We start from the raw sequence: 24,508 nt of genomic DNA, 5'->3' as shown, positions 1-24,508 counted from the left end.
TACCTATTATACATTTGCTATAAAACAAATGCTGGACAGCTTATTGGCAATGGAACAGCGCCGGCCGCCAGAGTTCATTATAGAAGTGTTTGCTGACCCAGATTCCGTCAACGATGTGGTCTCAGGTATGCATTGCGCGGAAAACCCGAATCCTCAAGTTTCGTGCGCTGATTGACATCGGGGATTTTTAGGCATCTTGAATACCATATTCTTTCATAGATTCTTTCCCACTATTAGACCGAAGACGAGAGAAGTTCTTGATTTGACACTACCATTGGTGGACGACGTGGAGTTGGAAACACTCATCGTTCAACGAACGGCGGCGTTGGTGAGACAGCTGGGCACAAGTTCGGATACGGGCGCTAGGAACACGGGGGTTAGAGGTCTGATGGCAGTGCAGTTCTTCGAGAAGAACCTGAAGAGGAGGAAAGCTTGGTATCACAAAGCCGAGGAGGAAGTGTGTTGGGAGCAGTGGACATTAGATGTCACTCTGGCAACCCCGAGGACAGAGAGTGGTAGGTATGGTGCAGTTATAGAACTACGGATGGCTAATGTTTGAGGGTAGAACGAGCCAAGGTACGGAACGCTATGGAAGCCATGCTTCTTAAAGCCGCTATGAAGATAGTCACGACTGTAAACCGGGAGAAGGATCACATCCCACCGATTACGACGAGCGAGGCGAACCCTTTTCCATATCAGATCGTCATAAATCCAAAGGGAGACAGCTGGGGTGCTCGAATGGGGATTTTTTAGAGCCCAGATCGCAAGCAAGAATTGTATATGAAATTTGATTTAGGGAGTTGGGAGTATTCGGATAGACAGGCTTGGAGACAGATACCCAATGAATTATTTGCTAAAATCGACATATATGTCGTTCATTCTATTGATGTCTTCTTCGTAAGTGCTCATTTGATTCATAATTCATAATCCGGCTCCTAGTCACGTCTTACTAAATCCTCCCCTGGACCGACCTCGACCTCTACCAAACCTGATACTCGGAGGGACAAATTGTAGTGAAGACATGGCGCTGGCCAGCTTGTCGACTTCCGAGTCATTATTCTTTGCAGGCGATTGTTGGTTCTCGGTCTTTGTTGTCACTCCATTCATCTCCTCGTCTGGAGCGATACTCGTGATTGTCTCTAAAGCTGAGCTGTGCTTTTTGTCTGCTTCGATCTTGTATTGTGCAGCCGAACTTCTGCGACGATGTCTCCCAGATATGAGCATGGAACTCCGGTTGTCAACTCCTTTGTTCACAATGGCAAAGTCGTACTCCTTCGGAAAGGCATGCTTATCGATGAGATGCATTCTTCTTTTCTCCCAATTGGAACACATTCGATCACAATCCTCAACGAAACATGCGAACTTAACATCATCAGTTCGCTGGATAAGAAAGAGACATACTTAAACCCACCGTCTTCTCGCCCCTCTCCTTTCTTACACCAACAATAGCGTCATGATTTTCCTGAATATGAAGATCCAGAAAGTGCTCTGTGGGAAAGTTTCTCCTGCACTCAAGACATCGATTGAGGTGAGCCTTTTTGTAATGAATCTCAAACGCCTCGATCGACGGAAATGAAAGAATTTCTTTGTGTGGAGCGAGGGAGCATTTCATCTCAATTGTTGGAGCTTCACCGCTACTGGAGGGAGATTCGGAATCGAGATGGAGAATTTTCGACGAGGATGGCGTGGAGGACGTGAAATGCGCGACGGGGAGAGGCTCGGTGCTGGCAATATTATCTGCGTCTGATTGAGGTTCAAAATCATCATAAGACCGTTTTGCCATTTTGAAGAAAACGACGATGCGGGGGAATTTATTACTCTGATATCTCTCGTTTGTTATCTCTTGTATTCCCTGTAATCTTTGTAATAAGAGAATAGATTTGAAACCTGTGTGTGCTGGCGAGCACCGGACGAACTTTGGGTATAAATGGGAAAGAGGTAAAAGTTAAATCTTCACGTTGTTGATTTATTCGAAGAAGCCCTGTGGAGGGAAAGGAAGTACGAGTAGGTAAAGAAAGGCGTCCCCTCAGCCTTGTTTGGTCTGTGCTATCGGGTAAGTAGCTCTGACAGGGGTACGAAATCGAAAATGGGCAGATCGCCACATTCTGCCGCGTCCAGACTGCGGGAGGATTTCCAACTTCGAAACATTTTAGAAGTTCGAATTTATGTGAGGGTTTCGCTTCTATGCAGGTTTAATTGTAACTTCTTCCGTGAGGTTCTGATTTCGAGACCGATTGTTCCCACCACACGCTGGGGCTTCAGAGTGCCAACGACTCATGACTTTTGAGCCTCGTGAATCATACATTCAATCAACATTCACCGTCGCTACGAATATTAGAATCCACCCACGAATTTGCTTGCTGGGGAGGCGGCGGCGGAGATGGAAATTGGATCGCATCTACCGTCTTTGGTTTGCGGAGCCTGACGCGCAAATCTAACATACGAGCAGACCGTGCGGTCTTTCCCTCGTCGTAATCCCGCAATGTCTGCACAGGTCATGGAAAAATGGAGGTTGGTTCATCTCAGTAATCCAACGCACTGTGACTGACAGTTTCTAGCTGTGCTCTGAAAATAGAAAAAGATCTGAGTTCCCTGTTGAAGGATAAGGCCCCAAGATTCGACGATGTCGAAACCTTGATCGAGAAGTAATGGCAACAATATGCCGGTGCTAATATCCGATTGCTGATTGTATTAGATTACGCCTTACCTGCGAGGGGACGATCTTCCTCGATTTCGAATTTGCACAAAAGGAAAGCGTGGAACGACATTTATGGGATGCGCACATTAAGATCAATGGACGCTACCGAAAGGTTGTTGACCACTACAGACAAGGGGACAAGAAGAAGAATGTGGTAGAAAGACGTAAGGTTGAACAGCGCTATGTCGATTTCATCAAGAGGAGTCAATTTTTCTACAAGGGCTATATCCAGCGGCTCGCGTCTCATTTTTCGGGAATGAAAGAGCTACGAAGAATTGCTCATCGTCTATCTTTAGAGGCTTTATGTGTGGATGAAAGAGTCAAAGTTTCACCAGAGGTCGAGAAGCTTATTGACATGTCTTGTCATGCCACCCTGCTCAAACTTGGAGATTTGTCTCGTTACCGCAACAATCTTCGAACGAAGAATCGAAGCTGGGAGCCCGCCTTAGGTTATTACAGTTTGGCCAACGATCTTGATCCCAACAATGGAAGCGCCCATAACCAAATGGCGGTAATCGCACTAGCCGATGGACATCACCTTGATGCTGTTTACCATTTGTACAGAGCTGTTGCTGTCAATGAACCACATCCACTTGCCAAAGGGAATCTCGAGATCGAATTCAAGAAAATTACGGCAGGGTGGGAAAAGCAGCGTTCTCAGCTAAAGTCTGATAGTCTCACGACTCTGGTTTGGTGGTTTGTCCTGCTTCACGCCAGGTATTACGAGGGAGCGGATTTCGCGACTCGTGAGGAGCTAGAAAAGGAGGTTCTGTCAAGAATGGCCTTATTACTCAAGGAGCAACAATTTGGAGACACCCTGGAGAAATTCGTCCTTATCAACATTGCTGCAGAGTATTTCGCTGGAGAACAAGTCAAGGGTGAGTAAAGCACCGCGCTGTATCATTTTTATTACCTAACATTACGAAGCTCTAGGTGGTAATTCAAATCCTGCGGGCATCCAGGCAGTTCGCACTTTTTTCTTCTGCCTGGGGTTCAATGTGAGGGTCATGTGCATGCTTTTACAAGCTCTAGAACCTGAACTTAAAGAAAGTAGCAGCGGCGAGCATCTTCCCAGCGAAGAGTCGACTTCGACGCAGAATCATGAGCGTGTAACGCCTGCGATGCGAAGGATAATTCCAGCCTTACGGCAATACTGTGTATGGCTCGTCTCTCAAATCACCGTAATAACTGCACCTATCGAAGACAGACGAAACGCAGATCCGTACATCAAGGAATTATGGAAGAGCTTCGCAGACATCCTAACACAAATAATCAACGTTTTCCCCCCTCAGGAACTCAAATCTGTCGGCTATCTTTTGGAGGAGGATGAAAGTACTGAGGGCTTCAAACCATTTTGGAATCCTCAGTATCCGCAAGATTGCAATCCCTATTTTGACCATGCCAGTCATAGAATAAAATCCCGAGTTACGGATCCTGGCGTCGAGCGTCATCTGCCCGCAATGGAAATGCAGTCTAGAATCCGAGACATTGTTCTTTGCGGTCTCGTGCTACAACCACAGGACCAGTATCCCAATGTTCCCGTTACTGTAAGAGATGGAGCGTTCATTTACATTGAGGAAGCATTGCCAGTCGCCCATGTCTCCGAGTCGTCACAACCCTTCCCACAATCACTTCCTCAAGATCAGGCTACCCAGGACATTTCGCTCCCAAAAGCATATCAGGACTCCGACATTAGTGTTCCTGCTCCTCTTCAAAGCGTAGCAGCTTTTGAATCTCATACTAGTCTTGACCACGAGATGAGTTACATGGTGGATAATATTTTAGATGACGCCGACACCACCTATGGAATGGGTTCTTCAACTGCAGATATCATGCTCCGCACATCTTCAAACGGACAGCATCACACTCGGGTTCGAAGCATACCAAAGGCTCTTCCCAATCTTCCAGGGCTAGGTTCAGAGACTTGGACGCCTAAACCAGACGAGCTCAAGTTTAGTCCAATTCGTCAAAATCATGTTCTCAGCTCCACGTATTCCCCTTTCAGTCTTGGGACCCCGAAACAGCAAATGGATGGCACATATCACGCGGCTCAAGGTCCTGTGTACGGACCCCTATCGCCGCGCTTGGTTTCCCTGAGTTCTACGTCTCCAATCAACAACTACGAGGAGCACGGACAAAATGCATTTTTAACAATGACGACGGACTCGTGGAATAGTACCAGCATTGATGTTAACAGCCCTACAAACAAAAATCGTTACACGACGGGGGCGGGACTGAGAACCGCTGCGGCACTTGCAAATGGCAACAAAAGCACATTCTCTACGGAGATGGACATGTTGGAATATAAACCATCGCCGATTGGTAGCCAGCGCCGCAAGGATACATATAATCAAACTCCTCCTGGCGGTCAGGGCGGTTGAGCAGACTAAGTTTCGCTAATAGACTCGACTGTGGTCTTCATGCGTAGAACAGTACTTCTGCCAGTTGAAATACAACTCTCTCAGTTTCAAATCACAACATCTGTGGTGATTGAGATGTCTGTCATACTATGGATAATGGTTGTCACTGGCATTGAATTCTCAGTTCTCAGCAGCAAAGGTGCTTTTATGCCTAATCTAACGCTGACTATTATACGCATGATCGTGGAGGACCATCCCTTTATGTTCGTCTCATCATATACGCCATAAACATGAGATTTTTAGACGCTCCCGTTGTTGAAACATTTTCCGAACGCCGTCTATAAATCTCGATGAGGTCAAAAGAAATTTAGGTCAGCTAGTTGGATGGCTGGTAGGTCTGCTTTGGGAACGGGAAACTACAAGAATGATTGTTAGTTGGCCATTTCCGGGACGAGAGGAGTGGTACTGTAGGTTGCTTGTATTTAGAGAGATAGACAAACAAATGTCTACCATTTTGTCGGGTATTGAACTGTTAAAGAGATTTGAAGACTTACGAAGGACCCAATTCCTGAATGCTAAGCTTAGCCAACCATTGACCTTGATCAACACATTGTGCTAGGGATTTTCCAGCAACAAGACCAGCGGTGAAACCAGCGGCGAATGCATCTCCGGCGCCTGTGGTGTCGTTGATCTGGCTAGCGTCGATGGCGTGAACCTTGTACTCACTGATCTCCCCCTTAGTAGCAACAATGGTGGGCTCGGTGCCCTGTGTAATTATAGCTACTCTGTCACGTTTACCATTTGCTTTTGGCAGCGCGGCCAAAGCTTTGGCAATCTCCTTGATATCCTTAGTGCCCAGTCCGTGGCTTTCGGCATAGCTCAGGGCCTCAGTTTCATTGCCAATGACATAGTCCCAATAAGGTGCTGTAGCATCTAATGGATCCTTGAAGAATTGAGGGATGAAAGGTGCGCTCAAAGAGAACACGAAAGTCTTGTTGTTCTTTGCAGCCTCTTCAGCGAGGGCCATGGCCGCTGGTGGACAGACAGTCAAATGATAGCCACCAACGAAGTAAACTTCTGCACCCTCTACCAGCTTCCATACCTCCGGGCTCTTCAGATGGTCCAAGTCATAGTGATTCGCTGCGGCGAGATCAGTGACCATACTTCTGTCATGGCCAGTGATGACAACTCCACATCGTCCTGTGGGCTCCTTCGGGTCAACTCTGTATTCAACACGTAAGCCGGCCTTTTTCACGGCGTCATGGAGGATGGCTGCGTATTTGTCGTCACCAACACCACCGAGATAAACAACCGAGTTTGGTGGAAGCATGTATTGTGCTCCACGAGCCGTGTTCTGGGCACCGCCTCCAGCAATAAGGATTGCAGAATAGTTGTTCAGGAGATCTTCATAGATTGGGATGTGTTCTGGGGAGGCGAGGATGGCGTCGTTGCTCTTAAGACCATACTTCTTGAGCAGATTTTCGTCTCCTTGAGCTTGAATGTCTGGCGAAAATATTTAGCAGCTGTGGGTGGATGTATATCGTTCTTAAAGTTATTTGTGGAAGGATCAAATCTAACGGCAATGAAAAGAAGCAATAACAACACCTGAAGGCCTATTGAGAGCAGAATGAGAGATTGAATGCCTACCAAGAAGAGGATTCTCCAAGCAGAGGAGAGCGAATTCTTTGTTTGCGGCCATTGCGATTGAGTTATATTTTGTTGTTAGGCAATGAGCTGTTGGTTTGTTGATGATGAAGGATCGAGTCTTTGACCCCGAAGGATCGAGTCGTTGGCGGGGTCAATTGGCGGGGGGTTTTGCAGTCCCTGCACTGTCAGATTGTCGGACTGTCCATTGCAAGCCTTGTATCACATTTCGCAAGCAACGCTAAAATTCATTTATTCGCTGCGTTTGCATAAAGCCAGCCAAAAAGTATTGAAAGACTATGTTCAATTCACTTCGGATCCTTTTGTACTCACATTCTAGAATTTTCAATGTAAAGTTGTATACACACGTATATAACGTGCTCATGACCATTATTTTTCACAAGTTGGGGAATCGCATGACAATTGCTTAAAGTCCTGCCTTCATCCTCGCTATGCTCTTGTAGAGAGTTACATAAAATGCGAAGCCAGCACTCCCCAAGCCAAAGAAAAACTCCGTCAACCAGCCATCTAATCCTTGGTCTTTTGTGTACCACGTAACAGACCAGTTCTCCGTGCAGCAATAAGACCCGCCTTTTGACCCTGTGCAGCGTATCTTGAAATAGTAGACGCCTTACCGATATGTTGATGGTTACCACCCTAGTTATGGTTAGTGATTGTTCGCCAGCAGGTTCGAGTTTACGAGTACGTACTCCGTGAGGATGGTCGACAGGGTTCATAGCAACACCACGAGTCTTTGGCCATGAGTTACGCTTGACAGCGAACTTGTGCTTAGCACGGGATGCCTCTGTGAATTATAGTTAGTAAGAGAGGCTTAATGGCTTTAGTCTCGGGTTTCTACGTACTCAAGAGGGGCTTGTCTGTTCGTCCACCACCTGCAACAATACCGATCATACCACGCGCACTGCTCTTGATGACCTTCTTGGCTCCAGATGGAAGTTTGACACGAGTCTTTCCCTCATCTGGGTTGTGTCCGATAACAGTAACGTAGTTACCAGATGTACGGCCTAGAGTTCCACGGTCACCAGCCTTCTCCTCAACGTTCGAAATAACAGTTCCTTCTGGGACGGAGCCGAGTGGAAGGACGTTTCCAACTGTGAGGGCTGCATGCTTGCCAGCATAGATGAATTGACCAGTGTACATTCCCTCGTTGGCGATGAAAGTCTCGGTGTGAAGCTTGAATCTGTAAGGATCGCGGAATACGACTTTTGCGAGAGGAGCTCCTCGTCCAGGGTCGTGAATGATGTCCTTTACGACACCACGAACATAACCGTGTCGCTCAGCATAATCGAGGGTTCGGAATTGCGCAGGCGCTTTGTTGAGTCTGGTGTTGGCGGTAAAGATCGAGCCGCGGCCCTTTCTCTGATTGCGAATAACACGACCCATCTTCCTTCCTTGACGTTGTTGTGGTCAAGAGGTGTTGATGGTAATTATTTAGTATCGTCGAAATTTCCCTACGCAGTCGAGAATTAGAATTGTGCGTCGCTTAGGGCATTGTTATCACGTGATTGCGACCCACTTGCAAAGCTTAGCGTGATTCTCGCCAAGCTCATCTCGACGACGCTCCAAACGAGCCTCGCAGAACTTTCATATCTTTAGAGATGCAACCGGACCTGCGACTTGTAACAGCTGCAACACAGTCCACTAGAAGTCGAAGGCTGTCTCGCGGTGGCAAATCCAAGTGGAAATTATCCCTGGCCTCCTGGCGACTCTTTCATATTATACTTGGACAGGTAACAGAGTCAAAAAGCCTTCTTTCTAAAAGCTGCACACGAAATATACTATGTTTCGTCAGTTGTCCTGAGCAAATACCGTATTTTGACTGCCCGCTATTTTGTCTACCGCGAGGTTGGTTGAGTCCCTTCCCATCATTTGAGCACGAGGTTCTAAGCTACTTCCTTGCAGGCATCATCTATTTTCAAGCTGTCCTATTATCCTCAGTATTGGTCTAGCATCAATACTCGACCTCACACTGGTGCGTCCAGTGGCGTGGGTGTTTAATGCATTTCTGTCAGATTTCACTGCTCCGTGGTTTTGCTACGCAGTGTTCCAGGAAACGCGTCTACATCCATCGCGTAGAGCTTGTGTTGTGCTTAGTGCGATGAACGAAGTATTTCTTTCATATGGATTTGTCTAATTATGGTCATACGGAGACATGAAGAGGCTGCGAGACCTGTTCTGTGACAACGGTGCCGCATGCGGTGCAGAATTCCGGAAGACACTCACAAGTGTGTGCTGTAATTTGGAATTCCCGCTATGTGCCCTTTCTGTTCGGTGGGGTTGGGGAAAGATTTCCGCTACTCTCCGTGGTTGACGATGTCCTACGATTTTGGGGTCTGATACCTCAGTGCATAGTCGCAGGTGCGGAGTTGGAGTCGAGCCCTGTTCCTACACTTTCTCCCACGGCGAAAGAGAGGCGCGATGTGCTCGATGCTAGGGGCTGTTTGAGTTTACGGTGGCCCACACGATGCAACTTCTGGAAATTCGCGCTCTGGATTGCTGCGATTTCAGGATTTTTTTCGGTATATTCACATATCTCCGACCACACGTACGGTCGTGTTGGCACCTGGGCATTGGGAGAGCCTTTTGAAGCCTCATTTTCTTTATATCACTTCATTAACTCTTGTATGTGTCTCTTATCCTTCGGGACCTCATTCCCGTGAATACGTTTTGAGTACTTTTCGTGGTGTTTTACAGCTCTTCGACGCTGATTGAAAGGGTGCGTTGCGATCGTGGTATGGCAAGTTTTGGAAGACAACCTCAAAAATATCAAAAGAGGCATATCGTGGATAGGCCAAGAATGCTGGTCCAAATGGTAAGCGAACAAACTACATTAAACATGTAGCAAACATGTTCCACCACCCACACCTTCAACAAAATCTAACAGCTTGCAGGGACCGGACCCCAAATGTATGAGCGCAACACCATCGCAGAGATTATGACAGCTTCTGTAATGGACTCTAGGACGCTCCATCCACTCACTGATCCTTTGGCAACTGGGTAGGGAGCCTGATGAGGATTGAGAAGGACCCAGAATCACCGAGCGAGTTGAAAATCATTCGTGTTCTGCTAGCAGAGAAGGTTTTGATGTACAAATGCGTCGGAGAATGTGGAGCCTGAGCGTGGTTTGCGATGCACGGCGGGAAAAGCATCAATGTGTGGATCATGGGCATGCGATTAGGAGATAATCTTTCTAATCTCCAATTTACTTCTTACAATTCTCGGTTTGCTGCTTTGCTTGCAGCTCAATGTGATTGTGCGTGACAAAGGTGAATTACTAGCTTCTAAACCAATGAATTATCCTCATCGCCGCACTCTAATCGGTAAATGCTGGCCAGCCCTGCTTGCTCTCCTCCAAGCGTTGTCAGTTTCTCTAACAACCTCCGCTCCGCCATCAACCACAACCACCCACAAAATGTCGGACTCATCAGAGCTGTCCTCAGATTTATCGTCCGCCCCATCAGACGACGAGAGCGACCTGCAATTGACTAAAAAAGATGGTATTCTCAAGTTCTTCAAAAAAGCTCCTGGCCCAGCTCCACCACCCAAGATTGAGGCCTCACCACCACGCCCAAAACGAGATCCTTCACCACCTCACGAATATGTCCTTGCAGATAATCCAGATATTGCTGTATGTGTTCAGATTTCTATTCCTCTCAGTCAATACATGCGCGTACAAAAACGCGTATTTTGGTACTTGGTAGCTTGCTAACGCGATCTCCCAGTTTATCGTCATGTTCCGTTCCCGCTTCACTGAAGCTTTCCCAAAATCTCTCGCAAATTTCGGACCACAAGAACTCGAACGAGATATAATAGACACAGTGCCTGGCGAAATAGCGGAGCATTTCCTTTGCGCGTTGTTAGGATTGCTGCTGAATCGCAAGCAAGACGTAAAGTGAGAACATTCGGTGATGCGAACAATTTTATATTTGTTGATGCTGATTCAACCGGTTTCGCAGAGCAGGACATTACAATCGCGCATTAGAGGAGGCCATATCAACACATAAATCGCAATGGGCAAGGGATTGGGAAAGCAAGAATCCACTTTCTGGTGGGGGGACATTTGCTTCGATGCTTCCAACAGAGCGAGTGAGTGAATGTTTCAATATACAGTTGATGGGCAATCTTTTCACATGCGTCTTCTCTATGCTTGGCTGTTTCTCGATCAAACATGATATTTATAGCGAAGATTGCGTTTGCTCGATTTGGTGGATGCCTTTCCCTTTTAATTCTTGATATTATTGCGCCTTGGCCGACGGTTGTTGACTGACATATACTAACAAACAACAGTTAACTCTTCTTCGGACACTAATTCTTTGGTCTCTGTCGTCTTCTGAATCTGTCAAAGGCATTATACAAGCATCGTACAAACAGAATCGGCATGAGGACGACCTTAACCAGCCACTTTCCGTTCAACCATGGGGCTCTGACGGCGATCGACGACGTTACTTTTTAATCGAAGGGCTCGACGACACGCATTTTCGAGTTTACAGAGAGAGCAATCATACGGGAATCAAGCGGACGTGGTGGAGTGTGGCTGGTGATATAGATGAGCTGAAGCAATTGGTATGTAACTCGCTTTACTTCTAGCTACCATGAGCATAAAACAAGGACGTTGCTCTACAGTGGCTGACTACGTTATCTTCAGGCAGAGAGACTCACTACTGAAGACGGCGGTCAAAAGGCACGGGTTCTGAGTACGAAAATTAATGCTGCGATCCCCCGATTCGAAGCTACTGAAGAGGCAAGTCTTCCCAGCCTTTATTGACAGCTATGTCTGCTAACTCGTAGTCAGAAACGCAAGCGTCGTGAATATCGACAAATCCGTAAGCAGCAGTTCAAACGGCCAGAAACCAACTTTTCCATGTACGAAGGACGGACTCGTGGAAAGCGGATGAAGTACACCTATTCTGACGAAGAAGAAGAAGTATATTCCGATGCTACCACAAGTCGCCGTTCAATGAGAAATACGGGTACACACACCCCAGCAGAAGGTCTTCCAGCTCCTACAGTGACCCAAAGCGGCCGTCAAGTAAAAGCTCGTCAAGGAGGACATTATGGCGAGAGCATGCTGAGCGGCGCTAACATGGCCAATGCTGTTACTGTTGGGGATTTCGGCGACCCGATTGATGAAGCTGACACAAGTGACAATACTGGTGGTCGACCTCGTAGAGCGGCGGCTCTTCAAAATTCCGCACCTAAAGGTGGTCGCCACATCGCGGGTTACAATAATGTTGATGAGATGACGAGCGATGATGAAGAAGATGCTAGCGAACAAGACTACGGAGATGATGAGGAAGAAGAGGAAGCTGTTTCACTCGCAAGCGAAGGTGGAGAGCAAGATGATTTAACTGACAATGAAGGGGAGCCGATGGAAACAACTCTAGATAATGGAGAAAAGAAAAGCTTGGTGGTTAAGTTGCCGATTAAAACGCCTACGCCAGAAAGAAAGACGGCCATAAAGCTACGATTATCGCCGGAGAAAGAGTTAAATTCTAGACCTCCAGAATCAACAAGTCACGGTACAGTCCATAGTTCTAATGACTATGGATCTGCTGGTGCAAACAACACTGCAACAACAGGAGCGCTGGAAAATGGAAGTACCGACATGACCAATATGCCCAAATCTCCTGAACCAACTTCAGATCAGATTCCCCCAATGTCTCCATTGGCTTTTCGTGGTAGCCCGGAAAAACCGCAACCACTTCCGGCAGCAATTGGTGTTCACCGGGGAAGCGTGTAAGACTTTCCTCGGGTAGAAGTGCTGTTAAATATGAAAAATGAGTTGCAGATATTGTACGAGCTAGTATCAGCAATCCGTGAAAGACGTTTGCCATAACCTAGACTCGCGCTTAGGAAAGTTAGCGATTATGATCGCTTTTGCTGGCTTTTGGGTCGAATCTTTAGATGTTACTCTACAAGTTAGAGGTTGCGAAATATAAATATACCCGTCCGAATATTTTGTTACTAAAATCATAGCATGTGAAAAGATAAGATTCCTCTAAAACTATCGGCAAACTTATTCTCGACGGCTATTACTGTTTATTTACCATCCTGCCATCAATTAACACCTTATCATTCTCACTGGCGAATTCCATGTCTACTTCGGCGCATGGCCCCGGCCCGGTCGCGATCAAGCTTCCCAATCCTCGGCCCAACTCCATTATTGCCGCTCTGCCAGTTAGACAGACAGACCACAATTACTTGACGAGACCCGAAATTTGTCAATCGCATCTACATCTAAGATGGCCGACTCTCTTCCTATGGAGATTGGCTCAACAATCCAATCTGCCTCCATCAAACGAAACCCTTCACCGCACCACGACCTAAATCCATCGACGGCAGCTTCTCATAAAGAACCCGTAAAGCTATCACAGCCATCTTCCGATTCCTCATATGCTTACGATGACGAAGAAGGCATCGACGAAGATGAGGATGAGGACGTTCCGTATAGCGTGTTAAAACCTTTACCTAGACGGCAAAGTTTTGGTCCACTACCCGATTTGCGATTTGAGCAGAGTTATCTAAGCAGTATTGCGGGCGCGGAGTCGAATTGGGGTGTTGCCTTCATTACAATCAGAGATCAGGTACATTACATTCTTCTATTGTTAGCACGTCAGAATACTGATGGGTTTTACAGCTTGTTTTACCACTTGTTCAAGGCATGGTATGGTCACTTGCTCTTCACGGTTGGAAATATTGGAATCGAACCGCACAACTAAGTGGGGAGAGTGTTGGAGCCCGAGCTAGAAGATGGTGGTACAAAACAAACAATTGGAAGTTACCGAATGGCCTAGGGAATCTAGGCAAGGACAAGAAATTTGCAAAGGAAGTGGGAGATGTGAGTTTGACAAGATATGGGCAAATTCCGTGTTTTACTGATGTTATGTAGCTTTATGAGTACCAGAGTTCAGGTGGAGATTGAAACACACATGTATTCTAATGTTTTACGGAGTTGGGGAGTTAGATATCGTCGGATGAGGCGTATAATTCACATACGTAAAGCAATGCAATCAATTGATTCTGTACATGTATCGGCAGCAAAGAGGATCTACTAAATGTGGAAATCCTTCATATCAACATTGCGTGTGCTAACAGGTCTCATTCAGAATCTCAGAATCAAAGCTACACTGCTCCAGCATCTTCCAGTGGTGTGACGCCAGGGCTCCCAAGCTCGGTTTAGAGCTGTTCTACTTCCGTCGTGTTTGGTACTGCAGTTGTAATAAACAGGAGATACTGCCACCGCAACTGAGAGGACAGTTATTATCGATCCTAGTTCAACAGCTGGCGACCATATCACAAGCAGCATTAGCGGAGAAAACTCGTTTATTTCCACCGTCAGGAACCCTCATTCACCAATTGCAATTTGGAGTCTCTTTAAGTACGGGTGGTACTTGTAGTTCTACCCGTCGCAGTGAAGTGGAATTCAGCTTCATAAGGCACTGTTTCGCTTGGCTTTATTACGTCAAATCGAACATTTGACTAGTAAAAGGTGAGATTTACATGACTATTTTGGCTTCTGTTTCGTGGAGAAACTTGTTATCGAATTATAGGCTGTAAACCTGTCTCGTTCCAGGTTGTCTTGTGTGGATGTATAGTGACTCGGTGTCGGCCATCATTCACGAACAAGACAGTCACAGGAGAACTCGATTGTGGGTTTTGAGTTGCTAGTCTTTCTCAGCCTCAGTCATGAATCATTCATGGCATATTTGTAACTGAATTTGACGAAATAGGGAGTCAGAGCTGTCATTAACAGGTCATTGGCGGGGTCCTGGGTCTATTTTAGTCATGCCATCACGTGCCGTCATTCCACCCTTTTACCCTACTTTACAATTCGGTTCTTCAACCCACAGTCCCACGTCACACATACGACAGAAAAAGGTTATAACTTGTCGCTGCGCTCTTCAGAGTTCAGTTCGTATCGTTCATCGATACAGCAAGATACCGACATTTTGAAGCGTGCGCAACCGCCAACATGAGTGACGCCCAGGCCAACGAGGCCGAGAAGAATATCGAAATCTGGAAGGTGAAGAAGCTGATCAAGCGGCTCGAGGCAGCTAGGGGAAATGGAACGTCCATGATCTCCCTCATCATTCGTACGTATCTCTCCCAGGGTGGTCTATTCTAGTACTAACTGCTTTGCTCTAGCCCCAAAGGATCAGGTTTCTCGTGCAGCAAAGATGTTGGCAGAAGAATACGTATGTGGTGGCTCTGAGGTTTTCAAGCGTGCTCGCTGATTTTTGTCTAGGGTACCGCCTCCAATATCAAATCTCGTGTCAATCGTCAATCCGTGTTGTCCGCCATTACCTCGACCCAGCAGAGGCTCAAGTTGTACAACAAAGTCCCACCAAATGGCTTAGTGGTATACTGCGGTGAAATTTTGACCTCGGAGGGCAAGGAGAGAAAGGTCAACATTGATTTCGAACCCTTCAAGCCAATCAACACTTCTCTGTACCTATGTGACAATAAGTTCCATACCGAAGCTCTCGCAGAGTTGTTGGAGTCGGATCAAAAATTTGGCTTCATTATCATGGATGGTAATGGAGCGTTGTTCGGAACCCTCAGTGGAAACACTCGCGATGTAGTACACAAATTCTCCGTCGATCTCCCGAAAAAGCACGGCCGAGGTGGACAATCTGCCCTGCGTTTCGCTCGTCTTCGTGAGGAGAAACGTCATAACTATGTTCGAAAGGTTGCAGAATTGGCTGTCCAGAATTTCATTACAGCGGATAAAGTCAATGTCGCTGGGATTATTCTCGCCGGTTCAGCTGATTTCAAAAATGATCTGAACCAGTCAGATTTGTTTGACAATCGTCTGCAGACAAAGGTTATCAAGGTAGTCGACGTTTCGTATGGAGGTGAGAACGGATTCAACCAAGCCATTGAGCTTTCGGCAGAAACTCTGAGCAATGTCAAATTCATTCAGGAGAAAAAATTGATCGGCAAATACTTTGAGGAGATCAGTCAAGATTCTGGACGAATCTGTTATGGAATCGAAGATACCTTGAAAGCTCTCGAACTGGGTGCTGTAGAAATACTTATCGTCTTTGAAAACCTCGAAATCAACCGATGGACCCTAAAGGATTCCAACGGAACCGTCATTGTTCTCCACACCACCAAGCAATCTGAAGCAGCCAACCGTGATCAGTTTATGGATAGAGAGACTGGGCAGGAGATGGAGGTTGTTTCGCAGGAGTCTTTCCTTGAGTGGATTGCCGAGAAGTACAAGGACTTTGGAACCAATCTCGAATTTGTGTCGGATCGTTCCAGTGAAGGAAACCAGTTCGTCAAGGGCTTTGGTGGTATCGGTGGACTTCTCCGATATAAAGTCAATTTCGAGCAGTTGGCGGAAGTTGACGACGATGATGACTACTATGACGGTATTGACATTATCCTATCTCTTGTTTTGACATATTCTAATTCATATTCAGATTGACAGTTTGATGCCCTCGCAGTGAGCGAGGCACCAACTCCAAATGTCCAGCCAGTCCAAAGTCTGCCACCCCGCCCAAGCGCGCAGCAGGTTCCAAAACAGTCCATTGCTGGTGTTGGCCGCGGTGTGGGAATACCCGCACCACGCCCCAGCCCGCTGCGGTCCGTTATGACAGCATTTTGAGTTGAGTATACGCCTAGCAGAGGTAAATGTTGAATGGTGGTGGCAAAGAAGCTATTCTAACTATTCACAGTTTAGGACCACAAATCTATAGGCTCTTGCTGAAAGTTGCCATGGGAATGGGAAGAGGTGCATGGTGGAGAAATTGATAGGTCGTCAGAAATGATACTGTTGTTAAAGTATTGAAATGGATATACTCATTAGAGACTACGCCCGACAAATCCGAACGCTAGATAGGCGGGCTAAAAGTGACTGTATCTAGTATTTGAAATTGCAGGCATTTTTGAAACCCAGTCTTGATCAAATGACTTGAAACAGAACAAGAAATCGTGAGAACTATCAATTGAACTTGGGCCCTCGAAGAGATACAGAGCTCATGCTGCTCGTAAAAGTTTGAGAATGATACATCTGTAGCCCCCCCGGACCTGAAAGGCACTGGCCCATTCAAACCAAGGCAAACTTTAGATCAGATTTTTACAACACAGAATTCAAACCTCATTCGCAAGTCTTTCTTTGCCATAACTTTATATCTAAACCCTATCCGATCTTATATCCTCTAACACAGCACAGATTCACTGAACTCCACCTATACCTATTGCGATCCCTAGCCCATGACAAAGCACATACCAGCTACCATCTCCTCCTGAAATATCTCTGTGTAACCTCGCTGCAATAATTCTCCCGTTGCTTATGTGCGCGACTCGCTCTATCTGTTCTAGCTGCCGCATTTGGCTGCTGTGCCTATCTGAGTCATGGCTGCCTAGGTGATGGGGTTGTGCATATGGTTGATACGACGCTAGGAGTGACGATCACTCGGATGGGTGGTGATGATTGAATTTCTGGTTTTAGGAGAATGGACGTGAAAATCTGGGCTAGAGGGATGGTGAGGTGTTCTGATGAGGGGAGGATTGTGTTTGTGAGAATGTTGGTTGGAGATAGTTTAGTACTTTTCATAGTCTAGTGTTCTCGTATCTATTACATTGTATGAGCCTAGTGTGAGTTAATATGAGAAAGTCATTGTATATTGGTAGAGATGAACTCTTATTCAAACAAAATTGATTTCATTATACGTTGTGCTTCAGATAAACAAATGAAGTTAAAGCTGCTATATAGCTTCAGGGTATTTAACAATCCAAACAAGACGTCTTCGCTTCAAATTTTCCTCCTCGTTCTTCTTAGCTAGTTATATCTCATTTCAAGGCCATTCAACCCGTCATTCTTGCTTCATTTGACATTAATCATGTTAAGACTTCCATTTTCAAGCGCAGACTCAAACAATGGTCCCGCTTCGCTTTCCGGTTCTAGCAAAGAATGTAAGGCCGACAGTGAGAAGAAATGTTGCAAAAGTAAACCAGAGAAATGCTGTGTCGGCTTGAACCATTCTGCAACGGGCTGAAATGTCCTCCAATCCTTTTTTTACAATCTTATCCTCATTCTGACCATAGTCCTTGTTGGGGCTGGCCTGGAAAATGTCCAGATGTTTAGCAAAATATTCAAGGTTGCTGACATCGCAGCTTCCAACTCCTGATTTGACTGCAAATGCCTGCGCGGAGAATGTGTAAGTAAATGTCTGGAGTAAGTGAGTAGGCATGGAGCGCTTACAATGCCTCCCGCAACGACGAACAAGCAAGCAATCCCGTCGAGGGCGAGTACAACAATGCCTTGAAGTGCTTCGAAAAAGCATGAAACGATTCCAACTATGGAGACCAAAAGAGCAGCACCTCCACAGAATGCACCATATCCATGGATTGCAGGCGGTGAACCATTTTTGTGAAACTCTTCTGATGAATAGAAGGGTCCCCAGCCTTTGAGTAGGGCAATTGAGAGACCGAGGACTACAATGGAGAAGAGAGCCTGATGAAATTTTAGCGAGGCACAGTTGGTCACGTCGGCGGCGTATATCATACCTGAAAGGCGCGAGCAGCCAAGGTGACAATCATGATGAAGATATGTCTCGTATCGATAAAAGATGCACTTGTAACTGAGAATAGGCTGGTTTTATGTAATATTTGGGAGTCGGTTTCGAGGTATATGTCGACCAGATGTGCGGAGAAGAAAAGCTCACAATTGGGGCGGGGATGGATGTATTATAGCATACAACACGTTTGACTCATGGCCACCAGGTCGATCGAAATTGACCTAGCAGTGCAACCATATTTCCCTGTTCGTAATGAACGGATAGCCTCACCAAGAGTTTCATCAATGATAGCCACTCAGAATGCCGGGTCATTGACGTCGTGTTGGTGGCAGTGGTATCCGGGGCAGAAAATCCAGCCCTAAGGAGTCGTCCAGCGGCAGGATCGCGGCACAGTGGTCAAGGCACGAAGGCACTTCATTGGGGCTCTGGTTACAAGATGTTGTCAAAATAGGAATTCGATTGGATGCGGGGTCGAAGCCTGCTGTTGACATAAATTAATCGCCTGTCTGTTGCCTACCCTACCTGGCGACAAGAACTAGCCGGACGCATACTCCAGTTTAACAATCCAGAGAAGTCTGCACCTGATCATTGCACAAGAAAACTCTCGTGGCTGCAATCAATGCCTTGCATTGAACGTGCAATATCAGAGGAGACACTGTCGCAGAACTTCCTGCCACGACAACGAAGTCCTGATGCCAACAACAAACGAAGGATGATCGTCACAACGACAGGCTCTTAATCGAAGATTCAAAATCCCAACACAGTGTGACAGAGAGCATGTAATGACAGGCCAGGGATTCAATGTCAAATAAGAGTTGAGGCGATAAGCGTAGTGGCGAGCACAATCCTTTCCAACGCAATTCTCCGCAGTTGTGCAACCATGGACTGGCAGAGCTCTCAGCCCCAAACGGCATTGTCTTCTGGGCCTGAAGACTCGAGAGTTCGATTGGGGGCGAGGCGCGTTGCACGACTTTGTCGAGTCCATGGAGACCCTCAGTAGTTGGAGTGGTTCGAGTATGTGATTGCGTACATGAGGCTCGCGCCGCTGATGTTGGCTCTTGCGATGCTTGATCGGTGGTGTTTCAAAGTCCAAAAGCCTCGACTCAGCCCTTTGGCCCCACAAAAGCAGCTCGGTCGGCTGTGGCGCGCCTATTTGGGGCTCGTCTGCTCGTCCACTCCACTACCCCACTGTCGGTGCAAGACATCACATCAAACTTATATCGGTCGCAGCGGTGACTTCACCAAACATGATATCCTCATGAACACCGCCTCGGACTCTGTGGAGTCGCATGCCATCCAGGACGAGATCAACGATCTAGAGAAGCGACTGCAAAGTGCGAAAGCACGTCTGAACGGCTCGTCGATTAGCCAAAAGTCTTCAGCAGATGTACCAAGAGTACCGGCAAGTGATGGTAGATATTGGAGTTTCAATGGGCTCGGATTGGCGTATTGATCGTTTGCAGGGCCGTTAAATGCTTCACCTCAGCACTTCCTACTGCTGCTCTCAGATTCTGCTCTTCCTCTTGGCTCATTTGCTTTCAGCAGCGGTCTCGAATCATATGTTGCGCACACGCGTCCAAAATCCTCATTTCCCGCGTTTCTCGACCTTTCTCTCAGCTCTTATGCCTCAAGTACTCTACCATATGTCCTCGCCGCGTACAGGAGTCCGGCCGATCTGGTAGAGCTCGATGATAATCTAGACGCGGCTATAATGTGTACAGTTGGTCGCAGGGCGTCTGTGGCGCAAGGACGAGCATTGTTGTCAATATGGGATCGATCTTTTGCAACTGCTCTCCCCTCAGGGGTCCCGACTGAAATAATAACGACGCTGAAGGAGTTTGCCATCCTTCTACGGGCGACATCTTCCGTTGCTTCTAATGAGTTACCTACTGCATCGGCTCATCTGGGCCCTCTGTTCGGCGCGATCGCGTCCATCTTAGGAATAAGCTTGCAGCAAACAGCGTACGTTTTCATGTTAAGCCATGTCAAAGGTCTGCTTTCTGCCGCTGTTAGAGCGAGTATCTTCGGGCCATATCACGCGCAGAAAGTGTTGGCTAGCAAGGAGGTTCAATACGGTATTAAACGAGCGATTGACCGAGAGTGGAATACGAAAACTGAAGACGCAGGCCAGAGCGTACCGGTAATGGACCTTTGGATCGGAAGACATGAGATGCTATACTCAAGAATCTTCAACAGCTGATACCCGATTGAACGTGATCAAGATATCATGGTACTTCAAGTGTTCTGGTCAGTCTATGAACAGAAATGGAATGTGTGGTCATACCCAACGGAGTTGAAGATGTCTAAGCCTGTTGCCTGAAATCCTAGAACTTTGCCATTTATTTTAACCTATTCGCTATCGCTATCGTACGCGACCAAGGGACCTCCAACTGCCTTTGGCTTGGGTTTTGTCGCAATTGCTCCTTGTGTATTTTGTAACGCCGCCAGAGTACTGCTCGAAAATATTCCGTTTTCTTCCTCCTCCATTCTTTCAACTTGATCTGCCTCGATCATCAATCTTTGCTCCTCCTCAAGCTCGAGCCCTCGTCTGCCAACTGGATTAACAGCGTTAGCGCCCCTCGCAAAATAGATGTCATCCGGAGCTTCATATCCGGCCAGTCCAAATCCGCCTTCAATCTTCTTTCTTTTTCGTGCTTCCGGATCGCGTCCTTCAATTTCCGCCACAAACTCCGCGGGTAACGCTCTTCGGACAGCTTCTGCGGCCTGCTCTTCTATCCTTCGGACTTCTCGTGCTTGTGCCATTGGGTTGGGATCAGCTGTTGCCCATCTAACATTTAGCACTTCGCTGTGATCGAGAGCTTGATGGGCCATAGCTTCCTTCGCGAATTGTGCATTTGCTTCGTTCGAGTACGTGATGAAAGCGACACCACGAGTGTTGAGCACGCGAGCTGTGGTCAGTTAGTCTTAAAGTCCCCAGAATATGCATACCAGCACTACTTACTCCTTTCCACCTGACCCCATTCCGCAAAGTGACGAGCCACGACTTCCTCTATGTCATCAGTAACATGTATCCGACCAACATATATAGTCCTATTCTGCCTCATGAAACTTCCAACACCTCCCATGTCATCTCTGTAATCAGAATGCTTGTCCCGACCAAAAACATCAATGTTTGGATTGAAATGGTCATGGATCCCAGGCAATCTATGCAAGTATTCGCACTCTTGGCCCTTTGGGCATATGCCTCTGGCAAAGAACAGACAAAAGTAACTCCCAGGAACTTTATCCGCTTTCGTGTATCCTGTATCCAACGCGACATTGCAACGACCGGCAGCCGCCGTCTTGGATAGGTATTTGTCTTCTCGATCGCCCCCCGACCATTTGTTGTACCAGATGTTAAAGATTGTACCAGTCTGTGGTGGAGGCTCAGATTTCATCATCGATGGGTCGATTTGTGGTCGCGCCGGACGCTTCTTCTTGCGTATTATCTTCTTCATCTTTCGCTCTGCGGGTGGTGCGACCTCTCCGCCAGTAAGGGCGACCTCAGTACTGGTAGCTTCGACATTTTGAGGCGGCGTTTCGTTGTCAGACATGGTGAGGGTTTGGATTGAAAAAAGTATAGAGATTCAAGATGGATCTCGAACGCCGCGCAAGGCTGGGCTGGATATTTCCAAGCGCTAGCGTCATTCAAGCTGCTTGGGTTTAACCGACATATTCCCGCTTAAAGTAGACGCTTCATAACTTCTCTTCGTCCAAAAACTGGAAACTTAGAATTGCTATCAACACATCTCTTTTATTACTATGTCTCGCGTTGACTAGTATCGGTTTACTGAAGAATCTTTTTCGAAGAGCAAGCGAAAGACCCCCAAGAAGGAGGTGCTCATTTCCCTGATAGAATGGCGTCAAAACATCGTGACACTTTCAGTTTGGGCGATCGTTAATATCAGAAATACGACGACCGCAACTAATGGTTTGGCCAGAAACTTTTGTGCACACATCCCCGCCTTTGCAGCGGCCACTTAACATGCTGAAAGCGACGAGAATAAGCGTTATAGGAGGATCACGTTAAGCGAGGAGCTATACAATTCGATGGAAAGCTGTCTGTACCTTTCGTACTTCATGCAAATAAGTGACCAGCTCTCCCTAGTTTCACTTAAGTGCTCTTCAGCTGCATTCACGAGTTCAAGACGGATAACGAATTTTTGGATTTTTGGATATAAACTAATTCCAGGCTCAGCAAGGCTTCATACCAACTTTTATACGGCGCATTTGAGCAGTCTTCACTCGCCTGCACTATTAGGCCGGGAAATGTAAGCTCGAACTAGACTGACTGGTCTCAGTAAAATGAATTCCTGGGTCACCGGACGGTGAAAGTGTGACGAGCAAATTTGGAGAAGCTGAATACTGATGGTTCAACCCTTTCAACACAACCCACTCTCTTCGGGAAAACCGGCCTTATAGCTCTCTCTCGGTCTCCGCCTCATTAACTGCATCCTCACACAGCTCCAAAAACTCTTCTCGGTCCTTGGTTGCCAATGTCAAGTCTCCTCCGCACCTCTCACAACTCTTCCCTTCCCCTTCTTCCTTCCTAATCTGGCATTTGCACTCCCAGCATACCAAGAGATCAATCCTCTCTACAACAAGCGGTGTCATACACTTTCTACATTTGTGGCATCTGGGAATTGGACGCCAGTTGGAAGGGAATGAGAGGTTGTTCTGAAACAAGTTAGCATATGTTTAAGTCGTTGGCCGCAGAGACGGAAGCCATGGCTAGTAATGAAACTCTCGCCCGGGCACCATGAATGTAGGTTTGAAGGGAAAGGTTGCATACGGGCAAAACTTCACCTGATTCGGAAAAGTGGTTGCGGCATGTCCAGATTATAGGGACCGAATATACTGGGTTGGGCGACGACATGTTCTTAAGGTATGTCTCTCTTCCGCAAAGGAGTTATCTTTTGTTGACGGATTTGTGCTGCAAACTTCTGCTTGACAGATTATTTCGGTAGTTCACACATGGGCCTGGAAGTGAAGATGAAGGAGGAGACTACCTGAAACAACGAGACGACGCTTGATTCCTCCCGAGAGCTGACGAGAGAGACGCTGATAGGTGGTTGACATAATGAGGGGTATATCATCGAGCAGATGAATCACAATGGGTGGTTGATTGGATTCTGGAAGGCGTACGGAATCATTCACACCTTGCCTGTCTTCATCAACAAGTAATTTGTGCCTGTTCTTTCATCCAGAATAGCTCACCACAGCATATCAAATGGGAGGAAATGAGAGGCTCCGTGCAGTAGACAACATTCTTACCCCGCATTGTCATTCTGTCATATTCAAGAATCTGATGCCGCAACTCGCCTTGGAAGGTCTGAATTTTGCACGTTTACGTGGCAAGGCATCTTTTAGCTCTGACTGCAGTGCCGGTGGGAATCGACAGCTGTTTTCGTCAATCTCGCCGGCTACACGGATGCACGCTTTGTTCAAAAGTAAGTCCGTCCCTTTGCATGCGGAAGGCTCCCTGCCTTTTTGTGTAATATCAATATGTCTCAGTTTCCGGAGTCGTCGCTGCTATGAACATCTTCTGGCGACAGCTTCACCTAGTCGAGTAGGAGGCGCAGACGTGAAAGCTTGTAGCTGTATTATGGACTTTGGTATATATGCGGATGCAGTCGTCGACGCTTTCGGGGTATCATGCGTTGTTGTTCGGAGTAGACAATTTGTCTTCAAATACGGGATGAGATATGACCGGCTACAACAACCCTCGCAAAGGGCACCATTAGCGGGTGCTTTGGTGGAGGCGGTACTAATGATCATATCTTCTCGATCCCGCTGGAAGCAATACTCTAGTTGAAGGAGTACAGCATGTTGGAATTTTGATGCCACGAAGCTGCGCTCTGCAAGCAGCTCGTCGAATAACCTAAACTGGTTCGCTATGTCTCAGAGATCCTAGCGCCAAGATACGGTTGTGGTACTTAGTATTGGTAGTTCCTGTGGTGGAAAGCTTCGCTCATAAGTCATCGGCTTTGGATGCACTGTCTGCCAACACACATTAACACCTTTACGCCTAGAGCTATATCAGTCGGTAACGGTCCCAACAGCTTGCGCCGTCTGCCAGTTCATTAGCCTCGAGAAAACAAATGGTCCTGGATTCATACTTCGGTTAATTCGAATCGAAGAGCCCAAACATCTTGAAGCAAGCTCAGCTCTATGCACCGCGGAGAAAATACTGGCGCATGTAAGGATCAACACACCTTCACAGCAAATTTATTCTATACCCTGCGCGTAAGTAGCAG

General features: G+C 46.9%; 11 protein-coding genes across 11 annotated transcripts; 6 read left to right on the top strand and 5 right to left on the bottom strand.

Moving 5' to 3' along the window:
* Nucleotides 1-49: 49 nt before the first annotated feature.
* Nucleotides 50-753, top strand: GLAREA_07105 (uncharacterized protein; the record flags this gene model as incomplete). Its single annotated transcript, XM_008081053.1, has 3 exons — nt 50-125; nt 192-515; nt 566-753. 3 exons carry the CDS (start codon nt 50-52, stop codon nt 751-753), a joined length of 588 nt encoding a protein of 195 aa, XP_008079244.1.
* A 186-nt stretch (nt 754-939) lies between these two features.
* GLAREA_07104 (uncharacterized protein) lies at nt 940-1,783 on the bottom strand (the record flags this gene model as incomplete). The annotated part of the gene is made up of 2 exons (XM_008081052.1): nt 940-1,362; nt 1,412-1,783. 2 exons carry the CDS (start codon nt 1,781-1,783, stop codon nt 940-942), a joined length of 795 nt encoding a protein of 264 aa, XP_008079243.1.
* A 699-nt stretch (nt 1,784-2,482) lies between these two features.
* GLAREA_07103 (TPR-like protein) lies at nt 2,483-5,079 on the top strand (the record flags this gene model as incomplete). Its single annotated transcript, XM_008081051.1, has 4 exons — nt 2,483-2,511; nt 2,559-2,645; nt 2,696-3,576; nt 3,632-5,079. The coding sequence occupies 4 exons, from the start codon at nt 2,483-2,485 to the stop codon at nt 5,077-5,079; spliced, it is 2,445 nt and encodes an 814-aa protein (XP_008079242.1).
* A 529-nt stretch (nt 5,080-5,608) lies between these two features.
* GLAREA_07102 (Ribokinase-like protein) lies at nt 5,609-6,757 on the bottom strand (the record flags this gene model as incomplete). Its single annotated transcript, XM_008081050.1, has 2 exons — nt 5,609-6,561; nt 6,706-6,757. The coding sequence occupies 2 exons, from the start codon at nt 6,755-6,757 to the stop codon at nt 5,609-5,611; spliced, it is 1,005 nt and encodes a 334-aa protein (XP_008079241.1).
* A 473-nt stretch (nt 6,758-7,230) lies between these two features.
* On the bottom strand, nt 7,231-8,106 carry GLAREA_07101 (Translation proteins SH3-like protein; the record flags this gene model as incomplete). Its single annotated transcript, XM_008081049.1, has 3 exons — nt 7,231-7,359; nt 7,413-7,507; nt 7,566-8,106. The coding sequence occupies 3 exons, from the start codon at nt 8,104-8,106 to the stop codon at nt 7,231-7,233; spliced, it is 765 nt and encodes a 254-aa protein (XP_008079240.1).
* A 2,029-nt stretch (nt 8,107-10,135) lies between these two features.
* On the top strand, nt 10,136-12,463 carry GLAREA_07100 (uncharacterized protein; the record flags this gene model as incomplete). The annotated part of the gene is made up of 5 exons (XM_008081048.1): nt 10,136-10,351; nt 10,446-10,615; nt 10,680-10,809; nt 11,011-11,286; nt 11,516-12,463. 5 exons carry the CDS (start codon nt 10,136-10,138, stop codon nt 12,461-12,463), a joined length of 1,740 nt encoding a protein of 579 aa, XP_008079239.1.
* A 502-nt stretch (nt 12,464-12,965) lies between these two features.
* GLAREA_07099 (uncharacterized protein) lies at nt 12,966-13,645 on the top strand (the record flags this gene model as incomplete). Its single annotated transcript, XM_008081047.1, has 3 exons — nt 12,966-13,307; nt 13,361-13,561; nt 13,613-13,645. The coding sequence occupies 3 exons, from the start codon at nt 12,966-12,968 to the stop codon at nt 13,643-13,645; spliced, it is 576 nt and encodes a 191-aa protein (XP_008079238.1).
* Nucleotides 13,646-14,695: 1,050 nt separating this feature from the next.
* Nucleotides 14,696-16,336, top strand: GLAREA_07098 (N-terminal of eukaryotic peptide chain release factor subunit 1, ERF1; the record flags this gene model as incomplete). The annotated part of the gene is made up of 4 exons (XM_008081046.1): nt 14,696-14,816; nt 14,869-14,918; nt 14,969-16,100; nt 16,176-16,336. 4 exons carry the CDS (start codon nt 14,696-14,698, stop codon nt 16,334-16,336), a joined length of 1,464 nt encoding a protein of 487 aa, XP_008079237.1.
* A 1,267-nt stretch (nt 16,337-17,603) lies between these two features.
* On the bottom strand, nt 17,604-18,273 carry GLAREA_07097 (uncharacterized protein; the record flags this gene model as incomplete). The annotated part of the gene is made up of 3 exons (XM_008081045.1): nt 17,604-17,876; nt 17,936-18,187; nt 18,241-18,273. The coding sequence occupies 3 exons, from the start codon at nt 18,271-18,273 to the stop codon at nt 17,604-17,606; spliced, it is 558 nt and encodes a 185-aa protein (XP_008079236.1).
* A 1,236-nt stretch (nt 18,274-19,509) lies between these two features.
* On the top strand, nt 19,510-20,451 carry GLAREA_07096 (uncharacterized protein; the record flags this gene model as incomplete). The annotated part of the gene is made up of 2 exons (XM_008081044.1): nt 19,510-19,663; nt 19,715-20,451. 2 exons carry the CDS (start codon nt 19,510-19,512, stop codon nt 20,449-20,451), a joined length of 891 nt encoding a protein of 296 aa, XP_008079235.1.
* Nucleotides 20,452-20,600: 149 nt separating this feature from the next.
* GLAREA_07095 (RNA-binding, RBD) lies at nt 20,601-21,805 on the bottom strand (the record flags this gene model as incomplete). The annotated part of the gene is made up of 2 exons (XM_008081043.1): nt 20,601-21,160; nt 21,214-21,805. The coding sequence occupies 2 exons, from the start codon at nt 21,803-21,805 to the stop codon at nt 20,601-20,603; spliced, it is 1,152 nt and encodes a 383-aa protein (XP_008079234.1).
* Nucleotides 21,806-24,508: the final 2,703 nt, after the last annotated feature.

The sequence above is a fragment of the Glarea lozoyensis genome (assembly GCF_000409485.1).
Source record: "Glarea lozoyensis ATCC 20868 chromosome Unknown GLAREA14, whole genome shotgun sequence".
Classification (NCBI taxonomy): Eukaryota; Fungi; Ascomycota; class Leotiomycetes; order Helotiales; family Helotiaceae; genus Glarea; species Glarea lozoyensis.
The sequence above is the reverse complement of the archived record's forward strand: the minus strand, read 5'-3'. Positions and strand labels throughout refer to the sequence as shown.